A 15,066-nucleotide genomic window follows, 5' to 3' on the forward strand; every position below is an offset into this window, starting at 1 on the left:
TCGTGTGCCTATCATACAGAAAGAATGGCATATTACTTGTTATTCAAAGTGCTGGAATTAAATGTGACAAATTCAATTAATATAAAGGGTAAAGATTATTTTGAACTTAATTTTATAGTTTGAATATTAGTTTATGTTAGTAATTATCCATTTACCGAATCAAAAATCGTGTTTCTCTGTGAAAACTTGAATTGGATAATTATGCAATTATATGCGTGTAAAATCGTCCAAAAAAAAAATCGGTAAGAAATAATTATTATCTCTTCTGAATCTGAATTTTCTGTTTCGGCAGGACATAGTTTCAACTTTCTTGTATTTCCTTGGTTTAAAAGTATTTACTGGTGTATATTATCAATACGGAAATGATTAATATTGGGGGTGATATAATGGTAAGGAAAGAGGGGGTGGGGGATTGAAGGAGGGGGTGGAGGATCAAAGCAGGGGGTGGGGATCAACAGAAAGGGTAGTGGATCGAAGGAGGGGGTTGGGAAGACACGTGACTGAGACAGACAGGTCAGAAATAATAATTAAATGATCTAATTACGCAATAGCATTATGGCGGCCATGATGACAATCATCTGTGTGCGTGTATTTCAGCCGTAAATAAACCCCCTCCAAATATGGTATTACAATCAATATTTAAATGACTAATTGTTATTCACAAAATGACTTCTTCAAATACAATAAATATTATCTAATAAGATTAATTTTTCAATAAACTAATTATAATCAAGAAAAGGCTAATTAATTTCAGAAACAATTTTGTCAATTATTAGAGGGAAGTGAAATGAAAAATCTTATAATTTATATTTCATCTTAAGCTCGTTTTGAATAGATTTCTAGAGAAAATATATTTTACTAATTAAAATTTTCATTGTTATGATTTGGTCTTACACATGTAAATATTGCAATTAAAAAAAATCAATAAAAGACTAGATGTGGATAAAAGGAAAACTACAGGGAGCTACTTTTTATTGTTTTTTTTTTTTGTAATTTTAACTAAACAAAAGCTAGGATATTTTAATTTTTATCTATATATCAATACAGTTTTAATAAATATTATTGAAATCCTGTAAAGACATCTGCACAATTATATGTGTTTTGATCTATGTAGAAACAGTACCCGAAATAAGATCTCTATTATATTAATTATATACATGTTTCTAATTCATATATCTAAAATTCATTTGGACTGAAAAGTACAAATACAGATCATTTAATTTTATTTTATTTTATTTATAACTTTCTAATATTAGCATTCGTTAAAATTAATAACGAAAATTAAGTTAGAAAGTTCTAATTAAATATATACCTTCTTAGAGACGTAATAGCTATAATAAAATTTCTAGATAAAATTTAAAATGCATTTCATTAAAATACACCTATGATAACACAATTGACAAATTTTCTGCTCCGTCTGAGAGTTCAAGGTACATATCGATTGAATGTCCTTTTCAGATATATATTTTAATTAATTTCAAATAACGTGTACACAGCAAATACAGTATTTCTTTTGAACATGGAGGCCTATATCTGGGAGGCAGAATGATATAGATTCGTATTCATCAGATTAATCAATGTCTTTTGTATGTCTTTATCGATTGATAAGTTATGTAAATAGTTTACTTTCCAAGGTAAGTCTGGAAATAAATAATTTCACCTGCAACAATATAGGTAATTATATGTACCTGTTTTTACCTGGACCAGGTAGGCGGTGTATGTCTGTCTTGGTAACTTATCAATATAGCCAGTTCGGGACAAGAGGCAGTTCCCAGACATTCTTCAGGCATGTGTATTGTTTGACTGACGGCCAGTCTCTACGCGAGGTGATGGCAAGCGAGAAAATCAATCTACACCATTGGTATCATACGTCCGCTGGTGTTTGACGCGAGCGGACGGGTTTTAGTGGAGTAGCCAGGAATTTCATGAAAACTATGGATAAAATTGGTATTTTAGGTTGACTGACAGTTCATTTACGAGCCAAGATTGCATTTATCATCTCCAGCATGGATTATATCTACGATTTTTTAAGTGAAAAGTTTTATTTTTGATTCCAGTCTTGTCGTGATACCAACTAACATACCTGTGAATATTTGGAATAAGGGGAGACAACTCGGGGTTTACTATCGCCGATGAAAACTAACGTGTCTTAGAACAGTGGCACGACATTAGCTGTGTGGGATTTATTAAAATATTTTTTAGTTCATATGTAATCAGTGGCTTAATTCTGATGTAGAAACGATAGTTATTCACCGTGAAAATACAGTAGCCTGCTTAATATCAACTGCAGCAGACTTCAAAGTGGAAAAATCTCTTTAATTATTCACTGCTGCTACAACGCATGCGCCGGGAGTTATTGTAACAGAAAGTGAAAAAACATGGCGAAAGGCTGGTGGAGCGGGATATGGGCTCCAATTATACTGTTTTCAAGCTCGTTTACAACTGTCGTAATTTGTGCAAGAGAAGGTAAGAACGTTTGTTTTCATTCTGTTTGAACGACATGTTCATTTTGATAGAAATACGTGGCTGTCGTAGAGTTTTGTGAAGTTATTTTGCCAATGTTGATATCTGAGCGCACCTGCTGTCCTGCTATCTTAGCAAGCTAACTCATTTAGTTACTGTCAACTCGAGGGACGAAAAGTTCACACAGATTGTTTGGAAGGGTTTATAAATCGTAGTTTATAGGTCAAATTAATGGCGGTGACTGTCAGTTTTGTTTTCGTCAGCCTGACTTCAATGTAACACTAAACTTTAGACATTCCCCGTATTAGTAAACTTTCTAATTTCATCTAAGCATACAGATTTGTTGTTCCTATCTCATTTTAATTAATTTTTAGATAGGTTTGATGAAAATGATAACTGATACATATGTATAAAGATTACGTAATAATAACACCACTGTAGTTGTTTAATAACTCATAAAAACTCAGGGTGACCTGTTAAAACTTTCGTCCCAGGTAGAGAAATTGACCCTCTAAGTATCTCTGTTTAATCCCCGTTTTGAGATTTAACGGAGCGAGGTAGCCCCTGAAATGTTTTGACAATGTCTGTCAGGTTTTGCTAGTATTTGTTGATTGGATTTCCACAGATTGGTTATAGTCTGTTTAGAACTCTGCTGTGTGGTTCTATTCGGTTCTTTTATTAATCTTGGTGAAAAGTTGTCGCTTTTCATTGCACCTGTCTATAGGTTAACTATGAAAAATAGATTTCTCAATAAATTTCTTTATCGTTGTGTTTCGATACAATATTTGATCTGAGACATATCAAAATTATTCATTATGAATTTTCCTTTATTGTTAGATCAACACATCTATTAGTTTTGTGTTCATACTTTCTTTATATTCGTTACATTTTCTTTGTAAAAAATATATGAAAATATTTATATACAAATTTTATAGTACTCCAATTTTTTATCTACACTTAAAATTTTTGAGTTACAAGAATTATTAGATAAAAATAAAATAATAACAGCAAAAACTCTTTGAAATTATAAGGACAGTTATGTAATTTATGTAAATGTGGCCATCACAAACATATTATATTATTTATTTGAAATATTGTCTTAATTTTTTTTAAAATATCCACTTTGAATGAGTAAGAAGGTTAGAAAATTATGTTCTATTTATTTATTTCAATGTTTGGTTTTGACCAAATAATTAACTTGTAATTTTAGATTACTGAAATTAGTATAATGTCATGTAATGTAACACCTCTTGTGTAGTGTAATACTTTTTACCTGTACATCCAGGTAATCTAGTCCACTTTCATCTCCGATTGAAAAGATATGTAACATATCCCCAGATATTGCCTTTTCCAATCTCAATTCATCATTTGAAACCAGGTGCATTTTCCTGTTCAACTTAAACTTTTAGTCGTAAACTATGATATTTGTATATAAATGGTAAAAGACCTTGTTACATTTAATGTGGTGACATTTTAAGGGTAAATGGCAAAATTTTATCAGAAATCATTCCATTGTTAAAAAAGTTTATTTTGATTTAATGTTTATTATGTTTAAATAGCATGATTTTTCATAAGCTAACAAAACCGGCCACATGTTCTGAAGTTCGGGTTCTGGAGGAGAAACTTTCTCATTGGAGCGTGGGCTCCTCAAATCAAAGATGATAAATCACGTGTCACCCTCATCTAAAGGGAAAACACAAAATTAATGAGGCAGAGCAGTGTTCTTAAAAATCCATTAAATACCTTTACATAATGACTATCAAAACCACTTAATCTAAGATTTCTAATAAAAGTCAGACTTAAAAAAAATAGTTCAAGCTGAAAAATTCCTTCACTCTCGATCATTTCAGAAGTGGAGGCTAATTTCTTTTGACATTTAAACAGTATGGCAATGTTAAAAAAAATGTGTACAGTTTTAATAAGTTAAGTGATGAAAAATTGAAAAAAAAGGTAAGATGGTTATAACGTTGAAATTTTATGGCTATTTTATATTAATGTCTTGAAGCTATAAAAAGTAAAAACATGGTGCTTATAGACATCCGTGGGGCAAAATCTTGTGAAGTGGACAAAAATATAAAATTATAGTAAGGACCGTGAAGTGGATGAAATATTTAAAAAAAAAAAAAAAAAAAAAATCTTAAATGTAAAAATAAAAGAAATCTTTTTCACAGGGATGAATGTAAAAAAAAAATGACTTACTGAAAAAAGAGGCCATGATTACTATCTTAATTTGAACAAGTATAAATGACAAACATAGCAGGATTTGTTAAAAACAATGTTTGAAGTTGATAGGGGCAGTGTTTATATGTTTGAGATATGGTCTACGATTGGTAACAGTAGTTGTAAATATTCTAAGTGGTACAATATCCGACTGAAGTGCAGAGTCGGGGCTGTATGTAAACATAGGAGATAGATCATAGGAAACTGTTTCCACCAAACTCAAATTCACACCTCCAACAGATGTGGGTGTTTGACCCACAAAACAGAAGTAATTCTCAAAGGAAATAGATAAAAAAAAAAAAAAAAAAAACTCAATGAACTTTATTTAATATGAAGAAAATAGTATTTTCTTGGATTTAGAACTACAAATTTAAACTGAATTGAATGTGATGATATCTGATCCAGAGCAAAAGAAAAAAAAAATTAAAGAATTAGACAATGTCTGAATTGTATTTGGATTCACCAATTTTATTCAAATACAAAGAAATATTCAGAATGCGTTTTCCTCCGAGTTAAACAAACAATGGACATTGTGATGTGCAAGACGTGTAAAAACCACAGACAAACATTGACAAGTATTGACAATTCTGATGTGGATTCGAATATTTGTGTGTTTTTCTTATAAAAAGACTTAAGCACTTGGGAAAACAGGAACCAATTCTCAGCCATGTGCCAAAAGGGATGTCTAACGCTATATCGTGGATAATTATCGTGACCATTGAAAAATAAGGAAGTGCCCTTGAGCCCTTTCTCACTCCGGACTGGATGGATTTGTACAGAAGTGCCTAGAGATTAATGTATGTGTTGGATTGTTATCGTAGACCTCACAATACAGGTCGGCCTAAGGACTCTAATAGGGGATACCACTTGGACATGGAGGGATGGCCTAGTTTATCTGTGTAATTACTAAATGGAACGGTCCTATAAGCCATTAGGCTTCGATTTCCATGGATATATATCTGGATGTTGCTAGGGATAACATCCCCTGCAAGATTATTTTGGAAAGTAAATGTAGAATAACTGAATTTTGAATCATATATATATTACACAGGATATTGTACACAAGTTTCCCAGTGGGAGTTTACTTCAGAAGGCTAATACGTAATGGGCCTGCGATTCAATTTATTTTTTAATCCTAAAGAAAATTAAAAGTCCCATCAAAATTGTGAAATAGATTCACTCCCGAAAGACTTTAGACATGCAGGAGAGAAATAAATCTGAAAAAATCTACAAAAATGGAGACAAAAAATAAATTGCAAAGAAATTGTTTTGATGGAATTTGAATGTATAGTAGTAAACAATGCAAAAAACGGCAGCCATCTTGTCCTTTAAAAAGAATGGACCAAAATTTACTAAATTATGAAATGTTAGTATAGATTTTTAACCTATTTTCATACAATTAACAAATGCTTTTAAAACAGTCTCGTCTGTGTCCTCTCTAAATTTCCTGTTGGAAAGGCCAATTCTTACGCTAGCTGCGATAATGTTATGATTCATTCACTGTAACCAAGGGAATATGTGTATCTGTGGTGCCTAGCACATGTAGACATATCTATGTAAATTGATTGCAAACACTGGGCAGTGATTAGCGGGCTTAATAATTAGCGGTATAGACACAGACGAGGTATGGTTTGTAATTATGGAGATTGGGATGTTAATCTAGCAGTCTGGAAAGGGTGATTGGAGTTTAGCTGTAATTATGTAGCGAGTGGTATTGGTCGTCATGTGAAAAGGGACAAAATTATTTTGTGTGACAAAGAAAAAATTAATAGTAATTGTACTTGTATGCGGTTTTGGGTGACTTCCGATAAACAAAAAAATAATGTTCATAAGCATATATATATGCACAGGGTATACATAGCCATACCAGTAATGGTACTGCACAGCCAGGCTGGAAAAACCCATGTAACTCCTGATAATTGCTCGACTCTGATAGGAATTTGGGGCACATAGGACTGACAATATTTACAGAACTAATATCCTTAGTAGTTTTTGAGATATAAAATTTGTGATATTTACGAAAATAAAGCAGCTGTAATTAGGAGAGATGGAGGATTTACAATGTTTACAAGCTATTTTGTTTATTGGAAGGGCATAGGATTAGTAATGTCAAAACGAACATGAAGCTGTTGATCTGACTTCCGGGATCTAGCTATAAAGTTAGCTTATATTCAGATGGTTTTAAAACACGATCCCCTTACTGTCCAGTGTTTGTTATTAGTGCTAACTACGGCTCCACATTTATAAATGTTGTAATTGGTTTTATGTACAGTTAACTACCGACCAAATCTCCATGATCCTACTTAAATTGGTTAGAAATTATTTTTTTAACATTCTGGATCAAGATTATATGAGAATCTTTATGTGTTATGATAAAAATCATGTTATTTGAGGAAGTTATGATAAAAATCATGTTATTTGAGGAGGATCTTCAAGTGGCCATAGTCTGTGAGTTTTACGAATTTGTTTAATTTATCCAAAAAGATCAAAGCTCAATTTTTCTGAAACAAAAAAACGTTCATGGTTAAGTATTAAAATGAACTCCAGGGTCAAACATGAAGTAGATTTTACAACAATTAACGTTTTTGCAACTTGATTTTCATGAAATTGAAGAAAAAACAAGATGAAATTTTAGTTTGAAGCGAAATAAATATCCCCTGCCCCCCCCCCCCCAAAAAAAAAAGCATCTAGTATTAATTACTTGGAAATATTTCATAAAATTGCACCTGAAATCGTCTCTCTATGGACCCTATAATTACGGTTGTTAATTTTTTCCACTGCAGTAATCATTGTAATTATGGCCGAGTGTAAATTATGCGCCTTCGACGCCATGATTCAATGGAACGTTGCATTCTCGGTTGTCATCGTCATTCCTTTATTTGTGCTCTCCATCTACATCGCAGGTGCCACTATCATGATTACTCAATTACATCATTTCCACTATCGTCGCAATTCGTATATATATCTATCGGTATCCACATAACGTAGTTAATGTAGTGATAGGGAAATATATTATGTTTTAGAAGCATTAACTGTAGAAGTTGTTGTGGATATCGCCTTCTGTTTTTAAGAGAAGAAACCATGGACGTTAGTCAATGGGAGGTAGTCGTAGGAGATATAACGTTTCCTACGACGAGTGCAGTATAGGTTTGATGGCCCCTCGTTGTGACACATAACTTGGCTGGATAAACCATCTGGAGATATGTGAAGGATTCCGATATATTCCTCTCTCGTACTCTTACACTGCGCTGTGGCGTTGCTCTTGATTTGCACGTGCATAAACCACTAGGGAGTTCAGCGTTGTCTTACATAAGCAATTTCACTGCATTCCCTAGACCGTGAAAACATCCCTCTGAAGTTTGTTTTTCTGTTGCCATTACAACGGACCATTTTTACCAGATGTAATATTATCGGAACATAAGTCAAGTATACGCTCTAATAGTCAATTCTGTTATTTACAGGGAGAATTCAGGAAGGAATTTTTCGGTAGACGTGTTCTTTTTTGAAGTACATGTATGATGAATAGCAAATCTGTTTCTAGAATTGAATTATTTGTTGGCCTCGAAAGTAATTTTCTGTTGGATAGCCTGCCTTTATGGTTTTGTGATGGATATATACCAGAATGGTTTATAAATCAGAATGTTGAAGACTTTTAGTGATTGATGGTGGCCATGTTACAGAATTAATAGTATACTACATCGGTAAATAAGTTTGGAGCCAGCTGAGACTCTGTGATAGAGCTAGCAAACAATCGTAATTATTACGTAACAATATTTGTTAGCAGAAGAATAGGTTTATTACATAAATGTACATTTTATGTTTTAAATGATATAAGACAATGAATTTACCAGATGAATTTCATTATTCTGCTTCAAATGAATTTGGCTGTAGTTCCAGCATCATTAATCGCTTGAAATATTTGTCATCATGCAACGGAAACAAATTAAGCAAAATAATTGCTTATGACATATATTTTAATGCAATAAGCATGCACGTAATAAGTGCAAACATATGCTGCTTTTAATCTTTACTTCGGCTAAAAAATGTATTAGATCACAGCTGGCATATATATTATATGTGTTATTTTACCGCCAGCTTACTACTAGCTATCTTAAGGAAAGGTTGAACATTTAAGATCTATTTTTAAAGTGAAAATAAAAAAAAGAAGTTAATGGCCTGAGTATTTCAATTACAGTACTCCCTGACCTCGAAAAGTTTACATTTTTTCTTTGGCCACATGTTTTTAAATGGGCTGTAGTCTTGATGGTTTTAGGTTACGTATTATTCAGTAGTATAACTTACATTGATCTACACTTTAATTATTGATGAAAAAGTGTGTGATTAAAAGTCACTGAAGTTTGTCCTGTGCGTAATGTTTTATGAATCAGCACCAATTTTTAGGTGCTGTTTTAGATAAAAAATGAAAGGGGACATTCTTGTCATTAAATGATATACAAAAGTAGTGAAAAGGCTTGCCTCAAAAATGAAAAGTACCAGTCGGTAGACTGTAACGGTAGCCATATGTAAAGATTTTTTTATGGTTTTTCTTAAAATGAATAGTACTAGCCGTATTTTGGGTAATAATAGTGATTATATTCTCTAACGGACCAGACAATTTGAAGCTATCATACCTTTGTGGGTGCAGAATCGGCCATCCGATACAAATCAACACGAACAAGGGGCGTATTGTACCAGTGGTGCCCCCTAACAGCAATCTTAAACACCAAGTCGTCGGTATCATCGTAGGTCTAGATCGTCAGACCTACCAAAACAACCATTGTCCCAGTTTGCAAGGCAACAACAAGAAATAGATTTCATCTGGTGAAACGGTTTTCAATAGAACAGAAATACAAGTCTATAGAATTTCGTCAATGTAAAATCGTCTTGAGCAATTTCACAGGAAATTTAATCTGGGCGATGTTAATTGAATTACTTTGGGCACTTAAATCAGGATGAAATTACAATCTATTTAGAGTATTGATATGTGTATTGTGGGACTTTGATCACGGAAAATATGTTAACAAACTTCGACCAGATTCGGAATTCAATATTACACATATTTGATGTTTTGATTACAGCATAGATTCCAAATTAAGAAATCTGATATGATTATTTTGCTATTTACTTTGGTGTCTTTATTATAGAAGTATAAGTTCCATATTCCAAATGAAATAAAAACAAGCTTAAATAAATCATTTTAAATCTTAAATCATCTAAAGACTATATTTTAAAGATATTTATTTGATTCAATCAAGACGTTGACTCCATCTGTTCTGTTTTAATTTCCTTAATGTGATTAAAACCACAGAAGTACAGATAATATTGAGCAAAGTTCTTTCAATTTTCATTTTGCAAATTCAGAGGAATAGAGGAATAGAAATTGCTTTATATGTGAAAAAGTTTTTCTATATTTTCTAATAAATTAAGCGTATGGATGTAGCTATGTAAGTTAATAAAAAAATTAAATGTGTTGATTTCAATTTTAATTCGTTAAATAAATTTGTCATTGTCCGATGGGGACAGCTACCACCTTTAGTATCAAAATCTTGTTGGTGTGCTGTAAATTTCCTTTTAAGTGGACAGATGTGTCTTTTGTTGGACCACAGACAACACAAGCATCAAGTGGTCAAATGGTTCTATAGAAAATGCTCGGACTGCCCCCCTCCCATTGTCATGGTCAGTACTACCTGGCATTCCTCGGCTGGAGTAATTAGGATATCTTTATGGTCAGTCCCCCCATTTATTGTAATGGTCACTCAATTCACTGACCAGTGTAGGGCAGGGGTAGCTAATTTCTGGACAAGAGGAAACCGAATTTAAGGTGATGATAGGCCAAGAAGCCATTGTGGCCAGAATGGTCAGTAGTGGTGATAGGAAAACCATTGTGGCCGGACTGGATGGTGATGATAGCAAAGCCATTGTGGCCATGCTGGTCAGTTTGGCCAGATTCATTGTCCGGCCAACTGACCCATATTATCAGGGGAGCTTTCTTGTGAAAATTGCCCATTAAATTGAGATGTTGTGGGTTTGTTTAACAGCTGGGTTGGTCATCACACAGTTACTCTAATGTATTGGTGGTCAAGATTGGATAATTTGTCAACCTTTTATTTATTTACAATGTTTCCTAGTCATTACCATATATCAGGGAATATAATTGTTACATTAAACATTAAGAAAAAATTGATGAAGCCACATTTAGCGAGTAGTTAAAATAACAAGTCAAGTGTAAAAAGTCTGTAAGAAAATAATGATTTCAGATCAGAAGATGTATGCAGTACCTTAATTTTGTTTTATACCAGATCATAGGATTCACGTTGCGTCCTGCATTGAGATTTAAGCATAAAGCTTGTCTCTTTTTTGTTTTCTTCTATTGATTTCATTTTAAATGTAAGCTGTTCAATAAATCAAATATGACGTGGACATTATATTTAACTATGTTTGGAATGCGGCCTTTGTTAGTGTACATAGTAGGATACATGTGTACAAATTTCTGTAATATCAAATATTTAGATACATTTAAATATCAGCTCATCAGTCAGTTACCGAAGAGTTAATCGATAGTGACCGGTGCCTAGAAACTGACCTCTGATGTTGGGTAATCGTATTGACCCGGGGATAAACTTTCTGATGATATGAGATAATTATTGAGAGTGTCGTTATTTACCTGGGGACAAAGGTGGGCTTGATTGACACAATTAAATGAGAGCAGTTTTATTATGGCCCTGTAATGGTAAATCCCAACAGGTTACGTCTCTTGTTAGTAAGTGGTCAAGCATTTAAATTGATCTGTCCAGTAGGGAACTAAAGGAAGCCTTGACCAATAGAACAGTTCTATGGAGCCTTTGTATCATATATTTACCTGTGTACAAAGGTGTGCTTGATTGACACAATTGATAGAAGACAGTTTTATTGTGTTTCTGTATTGGTAAATCCAAAAGCAAATTCTAATACCTCTTGCAAAGACGAGTCTGGTTGACACAATTAAAAGAAAGCAGTTTTATTACGCTTTTGTAATGGTGAATCCAATTAACGGTAAATCCAAATTATCATGTCTTTTTGTGGTTAGCATTCAGTGGTCAAACCTTCACATCACCCTGACCAGTCTGTACTAGCTGGGCCTTTGTATAGAATATTTACCTTTGATATAGAATCTGTTTGAATAGCCACTACTGTTCCTCGGAGAACTCTGGAATAACACCATGATTACAAGGTTGGGAATCGATTGTGACAGAACCAGGTGTACTGTCAGTAGTACCTATAGAAGTGACCACACCGTACAGGTGCAAATTTTACAGGTGTTTATCTAATTCTCGTTATCCATTAAGGTATTATTTCTAATAAGTCTGATCTAAATATATCGGCACAACACACATATTGGTGTGAAACACTCCGACTTCACTCAGAATAATTCTTGTTTGATCATCCTTTTTACCTGCCAAAATCTATTAATCCGTCTTGGAGGAAACGAAACCTTATACAGTTTGTTTAAAGATTTTCTTTCCCCTAGCCTCTCCCATCCCCTGATTTCCACCACCCACTTGAATTCAAAATCAAAATTATTATAGAAGGCTGAAACAGATAATTTAAAATAATACATAAAAGTTTTAGATTTCTCGAATGACAAATTAAACTTGCATATCAATGAGTTATTAGGAAAAACATTTTGTACTCTTAAGTTGAAATTGGAATCGTGTTTATTTCTATTTATACATCTGAATCATTCACAAGCTGTTAATGGTGTGCAATTCAAGTACAGAAAATAAAGAACAGAAGTAAAATACATAAAATTGTATATTAAAGAGAAAGATCTGAGAGACAAAGAGTAAAATGGCGTAGAAAGTTACCAAGCAAGAATACCTCCCAGCGCGAAAAGTCTTTCCAAGTCTTCATTGCTGGAGTGGTGCAGAGGCTCGGCTGTTATCTGATACATAACGTTGTGTTCATCTACGATATTAATAAAATATGTATGTAGGTTTTCTGTTATCAACGGCTATCGCTGGGTAATAAAAACAGAATTTCTTGAAAAGGAAAAATCATCATCATATTTTGACTGATTAAAGCTATCGCCTGTTTTATTATAAGATATAATTATGTTGGGCACGATTCATTATCTCATTAAGATTTCCCCCAAGGAACCATTAATGGGTGACTTAAGATGGCAGCCAGTCTGATTTTGTGTGTACTACTCTTTGATAGTGGTCTTGTACTATAGATATAAGTATGTATATATTATACCTAAAGGCAGAGTTGTCCTTAGAATGGATTATGTTATTAAGATTAGGATTTAAAATGGCGTAATACTTATAGTATTAATGTTATGACTCCAAAAGATTGTGTAATTTGTAGTAGGTATATATGTGTAATGTTTGACATCTAAAGGTTAAAAGGTAAATTTTGATTATTTCGGGATTATTTCATTACAATTAACGTTTTAGAAATGGTGTAATACTAATGGCATTAACTGTACTTGTGTGTGACTCTCGACAGATTACTGTATTATACTGAGGATCAGCGTTTCATTATACACGTAGTTTGTATAACGGATAATCTATTAAAATTTACATAGAATCAGGCGCTAGCAGCTATTTGTGGCAGATATGTAGATATTTGATAAATTATTTACGGTTTCATGGACTACTAGACTTGTGAATATGGAGGGTTTTTCCTGTGTCTCTAAGTACATTTTGTATTTTGTATCTCTGGAGACCTCTGGAGAGTTTATTAATTCTATTTACTGTGTCTTTGATGCATTCAGTCTTTTTTTACAAAGTGTTTGATAGGCATTCAGTCTTCTTTCCGACATGTCTCCTAAGAATTCCATCTTTTTTTCTCTGAAGTCTCTGTACTGTCTATGCAGACGTCATCTTGATTACTGTGATGCTAGTTTTGAAATGTATGAAGTTTCCTTAAATTCTTATATATATGAAGACCTTACAGAAATTAAGGAAACCCCACAGTGTATACCACACCCCTTGATAATACCAATTCTAGGAGTCTGCTGAGGAAAATATCATTGAAACTGGGTCATGGTAATGTGTTCATAGGGTTCACTAGAACTGTACTCTCAATATAAAAATAAATATCATTCCAGGGCCCATATTGTCATTCTCTCATTCATCGGTTGTGTTCTTGTAAATTTTAATTTGTGAATATTTGTGTGTGGCCATCACTGACGGTCCTGGTTTATGAAATACATTAAAGATTTCACAGAGATTTGGAGATATTCAGCCTTACTTTTGCTCAGCCTGTATACATAGACAGCTGACTGGTATAGATCTAGATGTCCCATCGGTGATCACAAATATAGACGTACATGTATGTTTGTAGTGTTATCTAAATTGTCCCCCTGTACAAACAATCTCAATAGCAAGCCTATAATGGGATAAAAGCAGATTAAGGACCAAGGCTGAGGAGAACTTGGCACATACACCAGTTATCTTTGACATGTTGGGAGTAGAACTGCAGCTTAACGAACCTTTAGTGGACAGGGAATAAAATTAGACCGTTCCAGGAATAGCAAAATGTGTTGAAATATTCACTTTTCTTTATCATTGTGTATGATTTGATAACACAATAATGAAACACTGGGGTATATTGACCATTCAAAATTACTAAGTATTGCTAGAAGTTTTGTTCTACTTCCAGATTCACAGCTATGGTCATAAAAATGTAGTTGTTCATTCAGGTTGACCTTGACCTCAGTGACCTTCACCTTAAAGCAGGTGCCTATACAGTGTGTGAATTCGTTGGTGTACACTTGAACACGAACATGTGTCTGCTTGATATATAGAGAGATATTCAATAATTGAACCACATTTCAAAATATTTTCTTTTTTCCCTGAATGATTTGCATGAATTAAGGTTTCACTGTTTCGGTTTGTTATATAAGTTTTTGAGTTAGGTGACTGTACACATGCAGATAGTAAAATTTCTACACTAGCTACACTAGTTCCCGGTTCTGACAAGACCCTGGCCTGGAACCTGTTTTATCACAAACCAGGGTATTATATCTGAGCCCTTGATAGGGGTCACCTCGACTGAAAACCTAGCCCAGATAATTACCTCCCTTACGTAGCACAAATGGTATCTGCAGGTTGTTGGTGGAAGATAATAACAAACATTAGCTGGTATTGTGACTGTAGCCACATGGCTTCTACACAAAAAACATAAGGAAGTGGGATTAGATAGCTATTAGGCATTGAAAGTTGTCCAAATCCTTGTTTGTCTCAAACGCCTTAATGAAATTATATGTTACTGATAATACTGGGTGTAGAAGCATTGGACTTTCTCCATCCAGGCATAGGAAAATTTTGAGAAAACTGAGAAAAATGAAAAAAAAAAAAAAAAAAGATTTCAAATTTTTCAGAACCTTATTAAAGTTGT

General features: G+C 33.4%; 1 protein-coding gene across 6 annotated transcripts in view; it reads left to right on the plus strand.

The window, feature by feature from the left end:
* The first annotated feature begins 1,814 nt into the window (after positions 1-1,814).
* Positions 1,815-15,066, plus strand: part of LOC138318491 (ephrin type-A receptor 4-A-like) — a 120,171-nt gene continuing 106,919 nt past the window's right edge. For 5 of the 6 annotated variants that reach the window (XM_069260919.1, XM_069260900.1, XM_069260936.1 and 2 more), the window contains exon 1: positions 1,815-2,466. In XM_069260919.1, the coding sequence (XP_069117020.1) occupies positions 2,379-2,466 (88 nt within the window). In that variant the 5' untranslated portion in view covers positions 1,815-2,378. The remainder of the gene's footprint in view (positions 2,467-15,066) is intronic. The other variant, XM_069260928.1, reaches the window with a different exon arrangement.

The sequence above is a fragment of the Argopecten irradians genome, chromosome 1, assembly GCF_041381155.1.
Source record: "Argopecten irradians isolate NY chromosome 1, Ai_NY, whole genome shotgun sequence".
NCBI lineage: Eukaryota > Metazoa > Mollusca > Bivalvia > Pectinida > Pectinidae > Argopecten > Argopecten irradians.